This window comes from Strix uralensis, chromosome 15 (assembly GCF_047716275.1).
Source record: "Strix uralensis isolate ZFMK-TIS-50842 chromosome 15, bStrUra1, whole genome shotgun sequence".
In the NCBI taxonomy this organism is placed as follows: Eukaryota; Metazoa; Chordata; class Aves; order Strigiformes; family Strigidae; genus Strix; species Strix uralensis.
In genome coordinates this window covers 20,609,607-20,625,000 of record NC_133986.1, presented here as the reverse complement: position 1 = coordinate 20,625,000, position 15,394 = coordinate 20,609,607, and the positions used below count along the sequence as shown (strand labels likewise).

The 15,394-nt window shown below is 47.5% G+C and overlaps 2 protein-coding genes and 1 non-coding gene across 3 annotated transcripts in view; all 3 read left to right on the top strand.

Moving 5' to 3' along the window:
* The first annotated feature begins 162 nt into the window (after positions 1-162).
* Positions 163-5,111, top strand: RPLP2 (ribosomal protein lateral stalk subunit P2). The gene is made up of 5 exons (XM_074885375.1): positions 163-300; positions 822-945; positions 2,751-2,799; positions 4,486-4,584; positions 4,992-5,111. The coding sequence occupies exons 2-5, from the start codon at positions 823-825 to the stop codon at positions 5,066-5,068; spliced, it is 348 nt and encodes a 115-aa protein (XP_074741476.1). The 5' UTR covers positions 163-300; position 822; the 3' UTR covers positions 5,069-5,111.
* LOC141950502 (small nucleolar RNA SNORA52) lies at positions 2,958-3,090 on the top strand. Its single transcript, XR_012631042.1, has one exon. It is a non-coding gene; the product is annotated as a small nucleolar RNA SNORA52 (small nucleolar RNA).
* Positions 5,112-10,776: 5,665 nt separating the features above from the next.
* PNPLA2 (patatin like domain 2, triacylglycerol lipase) overlaps positions 10,777-15,394 on the top strand; it is a 31,355-nt gene continuing 26,737 nt past the window's right edge. The window contains exon 1 of the mRNA XM_074885394.1: positions 10,777-11,149. Coding sequence (XP_074741495.1) covers positions 10,963-11,149 — 187 coding nt within the window. The 5' untranslated portion in view covers positions 10,777-10,962. The remainder of the gene's footprint in view (positions 11,150-15,394) is intronic.

The following is a 15,394-nucleotide window of genomic DNA, read 5'->3' as shown; positions in this document are numbered from 1 at the left end:
GGGGAAAAAAAACCCTAAAGCGGAAAATGAGTTGCCGCAGCCTTGCGCTGAAGCGGCGGCGCCCCGCCCTGCCCCGGCCCCGCTCTGCGCATGCGCCACTGCGCGCGGCGGCGGCAGCCCAGCCTGCGGCTCCCCATTGGCCCGCCCGCTCCCCCCCGGCCCGGCCCAATGGCAGCGCTCGTTGTTGGGGGGTGACGGGAAGAAGGCGTTGCCGAGGCGCCGCCCCTTCCCTTTCGCAGCTGCGCTGCCACCGCGAGCGCACGTCCTCGGCCTCTCTCCCGCGCCGCCGCCTCCGCCCAAGTAAGCGCGCGGCGGCCCCGCACCGCCTCCCCCGCGGGAATGGGCGCTCCCGGCCCACGCGCTCCGGCCCACGGCCGCCAGCGGGGCTCGGGCGAGACCGCCGGGGGCTGGGCGGGAGTGGGGAAATGGCGGCCATGTGCTCTCCCGGCCTGGGCCTGGGCCGGGGCCTGCGGAGGGATGGGACAGGCTTAGGCGAACGCCGCGGGGAGCCGGCGGTGAGGAGGCGTTCGGGTGCCGACCTCCTTAGGGAGAGGTGGGCGGTGTGAGGCCGGGCCGGTTGCTCGGGGCCTCGGGCAGCGGCGCCCCGGAGCCCGGCGGTGTTTAACGGGCTGCCTTGTGCGGGGCCCCGTGCTGGCGGGCAGCCGGTACACGGCCTCAGCGCCGTGGGCTTTCATTGAAAAATAAAGCAAAACAATTGCAGCGGGGAGGGCGAGGTTTGCTTCGCGCTGTGAGGAGATAAGCTTCCTCTAGCCACGCAAGGAGATGATGAGCGCTGAAGATCCACGTCTCTTGCTTTCCAGGATGCGTTACGTCGCAGCTTACCTTCTCGCGGTCCTCGGTGGCAATGAGTCTCCCACGTCAAAGGACTTGAAAAAGATCCTCGACAGCGTTGGCATCGAGACGGACGATGAGCGCATGAACAAGGTGGCATTGCCTCTTACTCCAGATGGTCATGTCCCCATCAACGTCAGACACGGGAGCTGCTCCTTGGCTTTGGTGTTTCTTTAGTTGCCTTGCTGTTGATCTAGTCTTACTTTGTTCAGATGTTTGCTAGTGTGATTTCTAAAACACTGGTTAACCAATCAACTGTTTTTACGACGTTTTTGTAGAAGTCTGTCTTTCCTATTTAACAGCTGTCATCTGCAAAGATGTCTGTCAGTTGTGGCTGAATTCTGACTGTTCAACCTAATAATTTTCAGTGGGATGGTGGCTGCAGATAAACATGCATTGAAAATTGAAAATAAGTTCTGGTCTGACACAACATGTAGTTTGCACTTAACATTTAATTTTGGCTTTTGGTCGGTGTTGATTCAAAGCTAACACTTTAGAAGGCCTGAAGTTCAGTAATAAATTCTTATTTAGTGTACTGCAAAGAATCATTTGTTCCTTCACCAAGAAATGTAGGCAAATTATAACATGGACATTAAAAGTATTCAATACTAAGATGTAGGAAGATTTTGGAAGTTAATGCTGAAATGGTTGTGATGGAAAGCAGTTTTTTTAAGAAGAGAGTATCTTATTTAGAATGTTTCTTGTGATTATAATAGACTTTCAGCCTTGTGGACCTAAAAATAAATGGCCATGGGAAAAAAAAAAAAAAACACACAAAAAAACCAAAAAAGCAGTTTTATCTCCTGACCCATGCTTGTATACGGAGTGCTTCCAGTGAGGTGGAGGAAGAACAGGTTACTTTCCCAGCTGGAGACAGCGTTTTGCCATAGGCCCAACCAAACAATGGGTTGACTGAGCTGACAGCATCCTGATTACGGTTTGGGATGTTGGTTTGAACTCGTGGTTTAAACACCAGGTCTTTTGGCTTCGGCTTGTTTTATGTTTAATACCTTCCATCAGTTGTTTTCTCTGATCCTCCAATATCCAGAAAGCTTGTCTGGAATTTGTTTTGGTCATAATTAATCTTTTTTATTTGCACGGGCTGTATCTTATGCCAGTGTAAATCTAGTGAAGTCTTAAAAACACCTTCCTTGCGGATGAAGCGAGCACACGGGCACGGCATTTTGCAGATCGCACGCTCTGTGTAAGCAGAAGGTGCCTGTTGAAAAGCTCTTGGTTAAAGTCCTTTGGCTTTGGCGACTTGGCAGTGTTTGGCACTGACTCTTGGTAGAGGGACTCGCCAGTAAGGTCTGTGGCATTCTTTTTGTTTGTTTTTAAAGTGCTTGCTTGCTTTAGCAATTTTTGGTTTTGTGTTTTGCTTTCCTCATCCCTGGTTATACAACAATGGTAGTAAAACTGAAGTTGGGACTCTCTGTTCCAGTGCAAGGATACAATGGCCAGCTTGGCTGTAACATGTGGTGAGGCTAGGGACAGGACCCTGTGGTGTTTGGGCTAGGGCCCAATGCTTCAGAGCCTCCCGCTGGGTATTAAGCAAGATATGTTAACAGTCCCTCAGTGACTAACAGACCATTAGTGGGGTTTCCTAATTGGCTCTGCAACATCTGTGTATCCTTCTTTCTGCAAAGTTCTTGGATTCATTATGAATTTATTGTAACAGATTTCATGAAAATGCTTTCTCAGGAAAGCGTAAGAGACTTAGCTGAAGCTTCCATTTCAGTGTCCTTTTTCTTCCACTGAGAAATAAGGAATGGGGCTGTACAAGCAGCAAGATAAGCAGCAGGAGGCACTGCACATAATGATTAATCACTACTTGTTTAAATATAGCTTATACTCATGCTGTTTTGAAACTATTAACATTCTAAACTTAATTTACACAGGTTATTAGTGAGCTGAATGGAAAAAACATTGAGGATGTCATTGCTCAGGGTAAGTAGTGTCTCTGAGTGTCACAGATAATTGCCTCTACTACTTTGGTAACGTAGTCCTGAGAGTGTAGAATAGCTGCCAACACCCTGATTATTCATCAGTTTAGCTTCGCAGCTGTGGACTTCCATGCTGGATCTCAGCTGAAATGACTGAAATCCAGGTCCATTCTAATTCTCTGCAGGTCGGTGCCAGTACCTGCTGGGTTTCGCTTGTGGACCACATTAAACCGGAAAGCTTAAGCATGTATGAGCTTACTGGTAGTACGCTCATGACGTAGTTTTCTGGACATGTTGACCAGAGAATGAATTAGCTGTCCTTCAAGTTATCTGGGAGTTTTTTACTTTGTATTTACCCACTTGTGTGCACCAATTATGTAAAACAGGAAGAAGAGACCATTAAATGTAAACGTCAATTCACATGAAGGGTACAGTTACACCCTCTGTGATTAACACAAGCCTCTCCAGTACACATCTCTTCTAGAGCCCCCCAAGTTTGGTGTTTCTTTTACTCTAAGGACTCTGAGTGCTGACTTCTGCAGAAGCTTGTGCTCTTACCTGCTGGCTTTCACCAGAGCTAGAACTTTTAACATTCATTCACTGGGTCATAGGGCTGAAATAAAGCAGAGCTGAGGTAGTGCAAAGATTTCTGATTAATTAATTTTTTTTTTTTTTTTTTGCAAGTGCATAGGCACAAGGGAACTTTTAGGCATATATTTGCTTAAAGGTTGCCAGGACTTTGCCTGGCCTTGCTGTTATGAGCAATAACTGGACATTTCTGGCCATGCGGTCTGAACCTAAGAGAGCCATTATGCATGTGCTTACAACACACTTAGGCCATCTCTTTCTGTAATACTTTTGAAAGTCAGTTGTTTTCTAGAACATACTGACATGCATATGAAACATGTTTGTTTACTTGGCTAGTTTATTAGAGCTTAAAGTAACAGAGAATTATTTAGAAACTGATTCCCAGAAACTGGAATACAGGCAAACGTACTGTGTACGCGACCTCTGAATGCTGTGGGAGCCTTGGTATGTGAAAGGCAGATGCCAGAGAACTAGCTAGCTTTCCAAAGACGAACATAAATCAGAAGTCAGTTTACTAATCTCAAAGGAGCTGCAATAGGGTTCATAGGGTGCTAGAGAAGTTGTTTAAAATACTGTACTCTTGGCCATAAATAGATCTTTCCCCTCACCCCCTTTTCTCCTGTAAGTGTGATCCAGTCATGCCCTCACAGTTCTCTGTACCCTTAAAGGGCAGGGGGAAGCCAGTGCTGCCTATGTTATTTTTGAGGTATCTTGAAATTATGAATTTCTGGGTGATTGTGCTGTATTTAGAGAACGTACAGGTTTTTTGCATGTGTAAAATGGATGCGTTTGCCACTTTTTAATATGACAGTTTCGGGGAAAAAAAAATAGGGGACTTGTGTATAGAAGAAAACTTACTAATAATGTGCTGTCAGTGTTCTCAGGGTAAGCCTTTGTGAATCTTAAATTCTTGAGGCTTTTTTCACAGAATAGTTTATAATTTCTTACCATGGGTGCAGCCTCGTGTTCCTTTCAGCTAATAGTGACAGGTTCAGTCCATGGGACATAGTATCTGTTTTCTGCACCGTTGTGTTTCTTCCTTTTCACCTTACCTCTGTGCTTGCGATGAGCATTTAAATACTTCCTTTTCTGTCCCACACAGGTAACGGAAAACTTGCCAGCATGCCGGCTGGGGGAGCTGTGGCAGTCTCTGCTGGAGGGGGCTCTGCTGCTCCTGCTGCAGCTGCTGCCCCTGCTGCCGGTGAGTGCGAGTGCAGAGGCACTGCTACAGGGCAGCTCCGTTTTTCTCTGTTAAAATCTGAACAATTCAGTCCAAATTTCAAGGCTTTTCTGCTTTTGCAGTTCACTATGTGATTGAAGTGTAAACTGAACAGTTATTTTTCCTCGGGCAATCGGAAGCATTTGCTTTTTACCCACCTTGAGATTGGTCTGGCTTAGAACTGAGAACCAGATGGACTTTGCTGTGTAAAGCTTATCCCTTCAGTAGTCTCCTTGGTGTTTGTATCTGACTGTTGAAAGGGAATGAGATGAACTGCAGAGGCTGAAATACCAATAACATGGAAGCTGAGAACACCAAAATGTGTATCTTGAAAATCTGTGGTGTGAAAAATGTAAATAATGACCATTGGTCCTTTTTTTTTCCTTCAGCTGAGGAGAAAAAAGAAGAAAAGAAGGAGGAATCTGAAGAATCTGACGATGACATGGGATTCGGCCTATTTGATTAATTATTTGTTATAGAGAAAATATTAAAAAAATCTTTGTTTTAAATGTGTTTTGAGTTTATTATTATAATAATAATTATAATAAGTGCTATTGGATTCAGGCAGCTGTTCTTAAAATAGTTCCAACAAAGCTTTGATTTTTGTCTCAAACAGGTATGTGAATTTTGTGACAAGCCATGGGACTCAACCCGCTTGAAGTGCTTAAGAAATGGCTCAGCTTGTCTGAACCTGGATGCTTGCTTTGACACTGCTGTTTCTTAAACAGTATGTGGAAGCTGAATCTACCTGATGTTAAGTTCACCTTCCCCTTACTATTTTGCCATCCCAGTTACTCAGAAAGAGTCCCATCTATTCAGCAATAAAAGGGCTTTTTATTTTTCAGGATCTGTTTAATCAGTTCCAAAATATGTGAAACTGAATGGACAGCAGGTCTGAATTAGCCCAGAAACATTTAACATTTCAGAGCTCACAGCAATTAGTTTTTGAAAATGTCTAAAGGCACCAATTTTGTTGCTATGTCAGATTTCCAAGATCTAGGGACAATACCAGTGAAGTGCTTGACTCTGCTTGGATTTCATGTGACATCTGTATGCTTAACATAGAATCTGTAACAAAAAGCATTACTGCATCCTGCTCTTCACAGGACACAGACCAGTGCAGAGGTGCCCGTCCTACTGAATGGCTGTCCTGGGCATAGCTGGATGTGAATCACCTTGATCTGAACAAGAACGATTTCATGAGGAGAATGGTGTTTTTGGAGAACTGAAACTGATCTCTAGCGTGACCAGAAGAATGCATCAGCTTGGGAGGACAGTAAATTTTGCTTTTATAAAGTGTATTCTGCTAGGAGATGGTTCTGGCAGGCAACTTACCCTGACTTCTACAGCAGTCTTTGTCTGTCACCGTAAAGTAGAGTGCAAGTGGCACATGTGATGCTCTTCCCATACCCAGTCTCCACAGGCAGTGTCAAAAAGAGGTGTCCTGGAGCAGCCTACACTGAAGTTTTTCCAACATAGCTCTTGTTGGTTTTTTTTCCTGAAACTATGTTGGTTATGAGTCATTGGACAAAGCGTGGCAAGTACTTCTGAGAGGAGGAGAGATGGGTGAAATCCAAGTAGGAAAAACTATTTTAACTCCCTGTGGTGTACTGAGAGAGAAAACGCCCATGACTTCACAGCAGCCAAGGGAGAGAGCAGTTGAAAGTTAGGTCCTCGGAATGGCCGTGATGGGAGCAACTAACCCTTGCTGCCCTCTGTGCCTGCTTCAAGAGTGAGTTACAGGAGGTAACAGTGCCAATACCTTTCATCTGCTTTATCTCGTAAGGCCTAGCACGGTGATCTTTGTGGCAGGAACGACAACCACTCGTGTTTGCTCTTAATCCTCTGTCAGACCCCTAACGGCTGTGGTTTGGCACTGGAAGGGGTGCAGGTATAGCTGTGTTTCCTTTCTGATTTCTCCAGATCACTGAAGAAGAGTGGTTCTTGGATGTGGTTTTACCCTCACCCTGTGATATTGCCTTGCTTGGCCGCTGCGAGAGCAAAGTCAATGTTTTCACAGGAAGGAACTGCCCTGTCACACCACTCCACAGGGATTTTCCATGCACAAAGGGATTTGTTTCAGCAGCACTGAGCTATTCCATGAGTTTTGCTGTGCCCAGGCCTGTGGGATGAGACAGACCTATGGTGCCAGCTGCCTGGCTACTGTGATGAGGGGAGGACTACAGCTACATCTAGACTAACTTCTTTCTTCCCCCTATTTTTCTCTATCTTCTCCCTATGACCTGTTAAACCTTGAGTTATGGACCTGATCCTGTGCTGGGTGTCCTCTTACCACCTTTAAATGCCTTCCTGAAAGTGCATAATTTTAATGAACGCTCCTGATGCTCAATCTGCTTTGAGAAAGAGAGGGACAGCTCATTTGCTAAACTGTTTGGGGCAGTTCTCAGAGAAAGCACTGAAAATAACGGCATTTGTTACACTGCCACAGGGAGCCGATGTATTCTACACAACCAGCCCACAGGTATTCCTTGTGAATGTAAAATCAAAGCACTTTAAGCTTTTATCCCTCATATCTATTCACAAAACAGTTGTCACCTGATGGCTTTGTACATGAGCAGTGATGTGCCTGGAAGTTGGGTGCTCTGGCTGGAGTTTGTTCACCACTCTCTTCTGCTGATCTCAATGAGCTTCAGCTGTGAAGGAGATGGGATCCCTGCCCTGCTCTGTGGACACTATTCTGAATTTTCAAGTATCACTGGTGCCTCTTCAGACTTAGCAATGATTTCCAAAGGCAAGGGCAGCAGTGAGGTGGATGTGTTGTATTCCATGATGCTCTCGGAGAAAACTGGTGCCTGCCAAAGCTTGGAGTGGTGGCCTAGTCTGTCCCCTTGCAGCATCAGTTTTAGCTAGGACAGGTTTTTCCTGACGTCTTCATAAAGAAAGGCTCAAAGGCATTGAAGGGAAAGGAAAGGATAGCCTTGCGCCTGGAGATTACACTGGTAACTGATCATTACTAAATTGACGGTAGGGAAGAGTGATTTAGTCATAGGCTTGACGCTGAAACATGCAAGCTTTCCTCACTGGGACACAAATCTGCGCCATCTCAAATCAACTCCGACTGAAAGTCATTCCTCACAAGCACCATGGGGCAGGGAGAGTAACATGACATCTTCACTACTTGGAAAGCGGGGTGAATGTCCTGGATACTACTGAAAAGTAATAAGTAAGGGCTCCCTGGGGCCACTGTCAAATTAACGAGTTTCACTCTTACTACTAAGGCCTGATTTTGCAAGCTGCTACATGCAGGCAGCCCTGCTGAACTCAGTAGGTTTGACTTATGTAGGGCAGAGATATCTGTAGTAGCTCTCCTAGAAGGAAAATTCAGTCCCAAGAGAGCCAGACAAGGGGACTGCTCTGTTGCCTCAGGAGATACTCCTATGAAGCAAGTCCCAAGAGTTTGCCATGGAATTGTCCAACATACCCAAACATCACAGTCAAGAAAAAGACATCGGTCAGGCTTTCCAGTGATGTTAACAGCACTCGGGTTGCTCTTCATGACCAGTGCCCCAGTCTTGCTGACTACAGGCAACACTGCTAAAGTAACATGCTGAAGACAACAGTGTAACAGACTGCCTCTCAGCTTCCCTTTAAAATTAATTCCCGTTGGCCGCCAACAGCCAAGGTCTTACCCAGAAAACCAGATTATTTTCTTGTACGTTATTATCTCATATGTACTAACTGCTCACCATTTGTTAGACTAGAAAATAAATGCAACAAAGAGAGATTGCACGAGAAGCTGTCTCAGTGGCATCACAACATGTAAGGGCATGAGTGAACTTGCAGTGTCCTGATAGGAGTTTGATACACATGAAAAGCTGCCATGTAAATCTTGCTGACCTGGTTTATTGCAGCATTAAGAGCAATTACAGGATTCTGGCAGTACTTTCTTATTGAGGAGAAAAAGATTAGTTGGGGGGGATAATTTATTTTTGAGAAAAAAACAGTTGTTTGCCAGCCTGCTAGTGTCAGTACCCAGGCAGCGCTCTGCAGAAATTACTGTTCACATGGCTTACTTCATTAACCTGGTTCAACAGGGTTGAACCTCCTCAAATAGGTAACCTTGAGGGCCAAGGCAGAGTGATGTAAACAATTTAGGATGAGATTGCTGTTGAGAAATCAAGTGATTGTCACAGTATTGTTTATTTTCCAGACACAGTAGGAACCTTAACGTTGTGAAATGCTGAAAAAAAGAGGAAGCAGCGTTGGCTCGAGAATGAAGCTGTTCTTGTGGTTACAAGTGTTAGGGAGGTATCTGCAAACAAGGTTCAGTATTCAGTTTTGCCACACATTTCCGCTAAAGTCACAGCCCACTGACCAGTTCTTCTGCAGCACAATCCCTGTTCTGGAAAATGCAAGACACAATGTTTTCTTTGGGTTTGGCTACCTGGAAATACCTCTCCATGTCACCAGAAGCACGGGGTGAAAGCACTATGATTGTCTTGGTGCTAAGGGCCTTTAAGAGGGTCAAGGCTCAGGTGTGCCAATGCTCACCTCTTCAGGTGGAGGAGATGAGGGCTGACAAGGGTTACGTAACAATGTCAAACACCGGGGAGGAAGGAAATTACAAAAGCAAGTAGAGGTAGAGGAGGAAGAGAAAGAAGGGTGTGTATAGGGCATAAACAGAGGATTTGAGATAAGTGGGGCTAATTCTTTAGGTGCTCCAGGATGGAGCTAATCTGTATCAAGGTTAGTTCCTGTGAGCTAGGTGAGGTGGTGGGCTCCAGGGTAGGACTTGGAAGAAAGGTAAGGCTGGACTCCTGTCTGTCTGATGGATGGAAAGTGCAAATATTTAATGAAAAAGCACTCTGTAGAGCCTGGAGTATGAGGCCTAACTTAAACTCAAGTATTGGATTTATACAAGGGCTCCCTGCTGAGTTTGGTTGCTTTGGTCATCTGACTGTGAGGCAGTAGCTGTTATTACAACCTGGATGGCCCCTCTACAGGGAGGGTATCAGCCTCCCTTGTACCCTTTGAAAGGACAGTTGAAGTGGAAGGAACAGGAGAGGGGCTACTTGGATGACCTCCACTAAGATAATTGGTGAAATTTCTGTGAGGAGGAAGGCCTAGCTTTGTGTAGTCTGAGAGCTGTTAAGGATAGGTATAACAGTGTCCCAAACGAGAAACTTTTGACCAGTTGTAAGAAAACTAATGCAAATAGACTTATGCCAAGATGAATTAAGACTTAAAAAAAAATAAATCCAAAACCCAACAAGCTTTGGTAGAAAGTGCTTCTGCTTTATGTTGATTCAATTAAAAAACTACTTATGCTTTTTGCTTTGTACCCCCCCAACCTCCCTCTTGCTGAGCTTGCTTCTCTGCTTTGAGTTGAGCAGCTGCTTCTCTTGCTATGCTGATCTTTTCGATGCCCCTGTAAACTTGCACACTTATCTAATTGCTTGAATGGTTACAGTCTGTATAGTTTATGACAAGGGGATCTTTCCATCTTCTGAAATCTATTTTGATCTCCTAACAGCACCGGCCTCCCACCCAGCGCTGCTCTGTGGTGAGCCGATACGCCACGCGCTTGCCGGCGCTAAGAGAAAATTGCAGTTGCCCTGACCAAAAGTAAGCGTTTTGGTGAGCTTAGAGGCATGTAGAGAAAACTGTTAGGAGAAGGTTAGCAAAGGTAAGCAACTGTGCGTGTTCTAGTGAGTTTAGAGGCAGAGAAAGCTGTTGAGAGAGAGGGGTTGCCGTGGCTGTGCTGAGCCTTGCCTCCCTCAGGCTCCTCAGCTTCGTGTGAAAGGGGGAAGCTTTTCCCTTCCTCTCATGTTTCTTGCCCATCTCCCGAAAAGCAAAGGGCTGTATTTGTGGGAAACTCCAACAATTTGGAGCAGAGGCCTCCCAGAAACAGGGTGTTTTGTGAGGGGGAGACAGGCTGCTGCCCCGGTACACGGCTCTGGGGTGCTGCGCGGAGCCGTAACCCTCTCCTCTCCCCCTCCTCCCCGAAGGAGCCGGCTTAGCCTCCGCCCCTCCACGCGGTTCCGCCGGCGGCGAACGCCCGCAATGCCCCGGGGGCCGGCCGGGAGCGGGGGTTCACCGGAGGAAGGGTTGGGAGGAGGCGCCGGCCGCTTCCCGCCCAGCGCCGCCGCCCCTCAGCGCGGCCCCGCCGCAGGCCGAGGGCGGGCCCGAGCCGCCTCATATAAGCTGGGCGGCTGTCACCGGCGGCCCAGCGGCAGTCCCGGCCGTGCTAACGAACCGCTCCTCCGGCAGCGGCGTCTCCCGGCTCCGGTCCTCCGTCCCGCCCGCCCAGGGGCGGTGTGATGTGAGAGGAGCCCCGCGGCTTCCCCTCTCCGTCGCGGCTGCATCCTTCCCCCCCGCCTGCAGCGGGGCGCGGAGGCCATGTTCCCGCCGGACTCCACCTGGAATATCTCCTTCGCCGGCTGCGGCTTCCTGGGGGTCTACCACATCGGGGTGGCCAGCTGCCTGCAGGAACATGCCCCCTTCCTTGTCGCCAACGCCAGGAAGGTCTACGGCGCCTCAGCCGGGGCGCTCACCGCCACCGCCCTGGTCAGCGGCGCCTGCCTCGGTAAGCGCGGGCGGGCGGCCTGAGGGGCCGGTGCTCTCCTTCGCGTCTTCCCTTCGTTGTTATTAATTCTTTAATTATAACAGCGGGTAGGGAGGGGGGGGGGTGGTGGAAACAGCGCTCCGCCCTCCACCTCATCCTGCCTAAATGCGCGCGGCGCTTTGTTTTTAAGGCCTTTACCTCAGGGTTCGCCCCCTCGCCGGCCGGTCCCTGGGGGAGGCTGCGTGCCTCGAGCTGAGGGTGTCGGAGGCACCTCATGCCCCATCAGCTCTGGGTGGCTGCGAGTGGGAGGCGAAGCGACTGGAGACACCAAGCAGCGTGTTACCGCTACGGGTTAGAGTTGAACAGCATCTCTGAGTAACTAGGAAATCTCTCTTGGCATCTTTGTTTCTGGAAGAGGGTTGTTTCTCAGGGTGGAGGGCACTGGGGAATTTTCTTGCCCTCTGCAAGAGCTAGGTTGCCAGTTCAGCTAGATGTTACCTCTGTTTTCAAGTTAGAAAAGAAACCTTAAAAAGCTGTCTCTGAAGCAGGCACACAGTGTAGTCTGTCCCTGCTTAGGGCATGTCTGGGGAGCAGCTGAAGAGAATGGTGTGCGGTGCTTCCTGGTTTTTTGCTGTTTTGAAGTTCAGCTGTTTTGCATATGGGCGGAAAAGTCAACAGGCACATGCTAGAGTCTGTACTTGGAATCTTTTGAGAATAACAAATGCAGAAAAGCATCTTAAACTTGGGAAGGTGGTGTGGGAGAATCGGGTGTATCTATTTAGTCTGAGAATTACGAGTCTCTCCTAGAGCCAAGTGAAACCAGAGCTGTTTACTGCTTGAACTCCTCTCACCTTGATCACAGGTGTTTTCCACAGCACTCCCTGTTCTTTAGGGACAGGTAGAGTTTTGAGATATAGCCTTCATGCAGCAAAAGTTAGCTTTTTCTGTGCAGTTGGGTTTGAAGTTTCCCCCTCCTTACTATTTTATTTACAGAAATGCCCTGTGAAGGGCAACCGTTGCTTCTGGAGCTTGATGGGAAGCTCCTAACAGCTGTTCAAACCCTGGTCTGGCATCTCCAAGGCTGTAGTCATGCCATGGTGCTAGCTTTTATTGTGGATAAGCGAAAAGGCCTCTAATCCCTTCTCCTGCAGCGATCATTGGCTGATAGGTGCCAGGGATTTGGTTGCTTTGCTTCCAGTGAAGAGGTGGCTGCCCAATTAGTGCCCGAACCTAGTGGTCCCTGTGCTACTCGGAGGTGTGGCATGAACATGAGACAGGCTGGGCCGTAGTGCCCAAATCCTTGCCTTGCTCAGATGCCATTATAATGCTGAGCAAGTCTGTTGTCACGTCTACCCTGTTCTTGCTATTTGTATGCCCAGAGCATCCATGGAGCACTAAGCATTGTCCTCAGGGAGTTAGCCAGCCTGGTAGAGAGCTTTCTGTGAATCAGGATTAGGATAGGTTTTCCCACTCCCTATGAGGTACAAGGGGAGGCATGATAATGAGGGCTGATTAGGGGCCACCTTCTAGGCAGCATGCACCTCCCTGCTGAAAGAGGACAAACCGTGCTGCTTAAAGCCAGACAAGGCCTGGATTTGGGGTGTTCAAACTCTGTCTTAAGTTTGACTTCTCTGGGATAGCTTTCTTTTGATTCTGCCTGTGTGGCTGGCATATATCTTGGGTAGAGAGCAACTCTAAGGCAACAGAGCTGACTTCTGAAAGTAAAAGCAGATGGGTGCTTGGTTGGGGCATGGTATCGCTGCACTTTGTCCCTGTCGTAAACCCTCCTGACAGTGCAGATTCCAGGCTGAAGTCCAGGGGTTAGAATAAAATCATAGGGAAGAAGGAGACAGGGCAGAAGGTACAGCTGCAGCCTGTACTGGGAGGGCAGTTCATCCTAGCACAGGCTGTTGTAGGATCCCCAGTATCTGTGTTTGCCGTGCATCTGGTTTCTGTCTGAGAGTAGGTGTAATAGCCCGTGGGCTTTAAAGCTTGTGGCAACTGCTACCCTGCACTGTCTGTTGCCCTGTCCATCAAACTGGAATGTGAAATAGTGTCTGAATGCCAAGCAGAGGGGAATTTTGCAGAAGCCTTGCTGCTTTGGCTGTGTGTAGATAAGGTTAGTGCCTTCATGCATGTGTACTTGGCGCTGAACTCAGACTGTACTGTGCAAAGGTAAATACCTCCTTTGTGGTTTTTCTGTAATTCTAATCCTTTGAGACCCTGATTGGAGAGAACAGAAATTTTCCTGGACTTCAGAGTGTAAGATCCCACTTAGTGGTTTCTTTCCCAGCTTTTTCCTTCTGGTCTTTGCATCTGTTCAGCTTGCTTCTGAGCTGATTCTGCCTTCTCCCTGAATTAAGACCTCACTGTCATCATTCGTATGTGGCAGTAAGGCTTCACTGTAGGCTAACACTGAACTGAAAGTCCTGACCAAATGATTTGCAGTCTTGAGATCTCACTGTGGGCTTCAAAGGCATATTTGAGAATACCAAATAAAACAACATTGGGCATCCATATTGGCTAGGCAGAGGACCTTATTTCTAAGTAAGATTCCAGGAGGTATTTATGGTCTGATACAACCTCACCTAGCTCTTGTTAAGCATTTTACCACCGAGTTGAAGGGATCTTGGATTTGTTTTCCAGGGCTGCAACATTGGTATTGTCCTACATCTGAAGTGCTCTCTCGCTTTGAGGTTATTCTGTTCACTGGCGTGACAAAACTTTGCTGTTTTTCCACTAGAATAGTCTGTGTGGCTATCAGGATGCATTGGGCAAAGTCTCGCGTGTTTACAAGTTACTGATTGTGCGTACTGCAGTGTTGCAGCATGAATAGATGAATGATGGGATGTGAACCTGTAATCACCGAAAAGCTGTTTTCAAGCTGATGCTAAGGTCCTGGACTGTGCTTGTGACTCATAGTTAACCAACAGCATCTCAATTGTGTAGCATGTGAATATTGTGGTATGCAGCTCTCATCTGAGGGTGGGTTGGAACTGCTGAATTGCTGCTTTTTTAGGGGGGAGGAGGTGGGTTCTGCTGTCAGAGGCAAAGCTGGCTATCAAACCCCCATCTGTGGGAGTTAGCTGTTTTCCCTAAGCGTGACAATGTGAGCAGAAAATGATAAAGCAAGCTGAGGAGAGGCTTCTAGTACTAAGAATACAGAAAGGAGACCATATATATGCTAGATAGAGCGGTGGTGTTTGGGGTGTTCTTTGGGGAGCTCTTCCTTGGTTGTTTACAGGATTTTTTTTTTTTTTTAAACAACTGTCTTAGCCAGGACTCTGTCTCAGACTTGACTTGAGATGAGGTAACAGTTACTTAGCATTCAGGTTTGCTTGTCAAGCTGTCACCATGTGACCACCAGGAAATACACTGCTAACTGTAGAGACTTTTTCTGTTGGGTAGCAGGAAGAAAAAACCCAACAAATAAACCCTCTTCTACCTTTTGAAACTGAGATAATGAACAATAGCAGCATCTTAAATGTGCTCCTGAAATTTGATTATGTGCATGCAAAGGCTTAAGGAGTGGTCACAGAGATGATTTTCTCTGTGTGGGAGGGGTCTAACACCAAATTCCAGTCTGAGAAAGGGAAATAAATCCGCTTGGTCTCTATAGATTTCTCAGAGCAATCCCAGTTTATGCTGGTCAATGTGTGAATTGTGAAGCATATCCTAAGGGAAGCATATGTGATGTCTTGTGTGGCTGTGTGAAGAGATCTATAGATCTCCCCAGGTACATGAAGGAAAGCTTCATAGCATCTGTGGCCTCTCAAAACTCAAGTCCCCCCCTGCACAGGAGATTGTCATCTGTATTCCTGTAGAGGCCCTTGCTGGAGAGAAGATTGTTGAGCTCAGCAGCCTGAGCCCGGTCAATGGAAGGAGAGGCACCCTTATGTACATACATGGAGACATGGATGTAATTCATGGGGAACCTTCTGGCGCTTCCTGGAAGCGGTAAAGCTGCTGCTTCTTTCTCTGGTGGAAAATAGAGGTGGGGGGGATGTTCTGTGCTGACATAGTCAGAAATGTTCACTGGCTTGGTGGAGAAGCTGCTGTGCCTGGATCGGTGCCATCAGTGGTCACAGGGCTGCAGGCTCGGCTGTCCTGATGAGTGAGCTGGCAGCCAAGCCCCTGGAGAACCCTGCAATACCTTTTGCTGGGAGGGAAGGAAGGAGCTTGTTTCTGCTGTCTGCCTGGCTCTGACGAGGAAGTTCCCCTGAGGAGAGGTGCTCTTGCAGGCATCTCGTTGGATGAGTGCAAGGG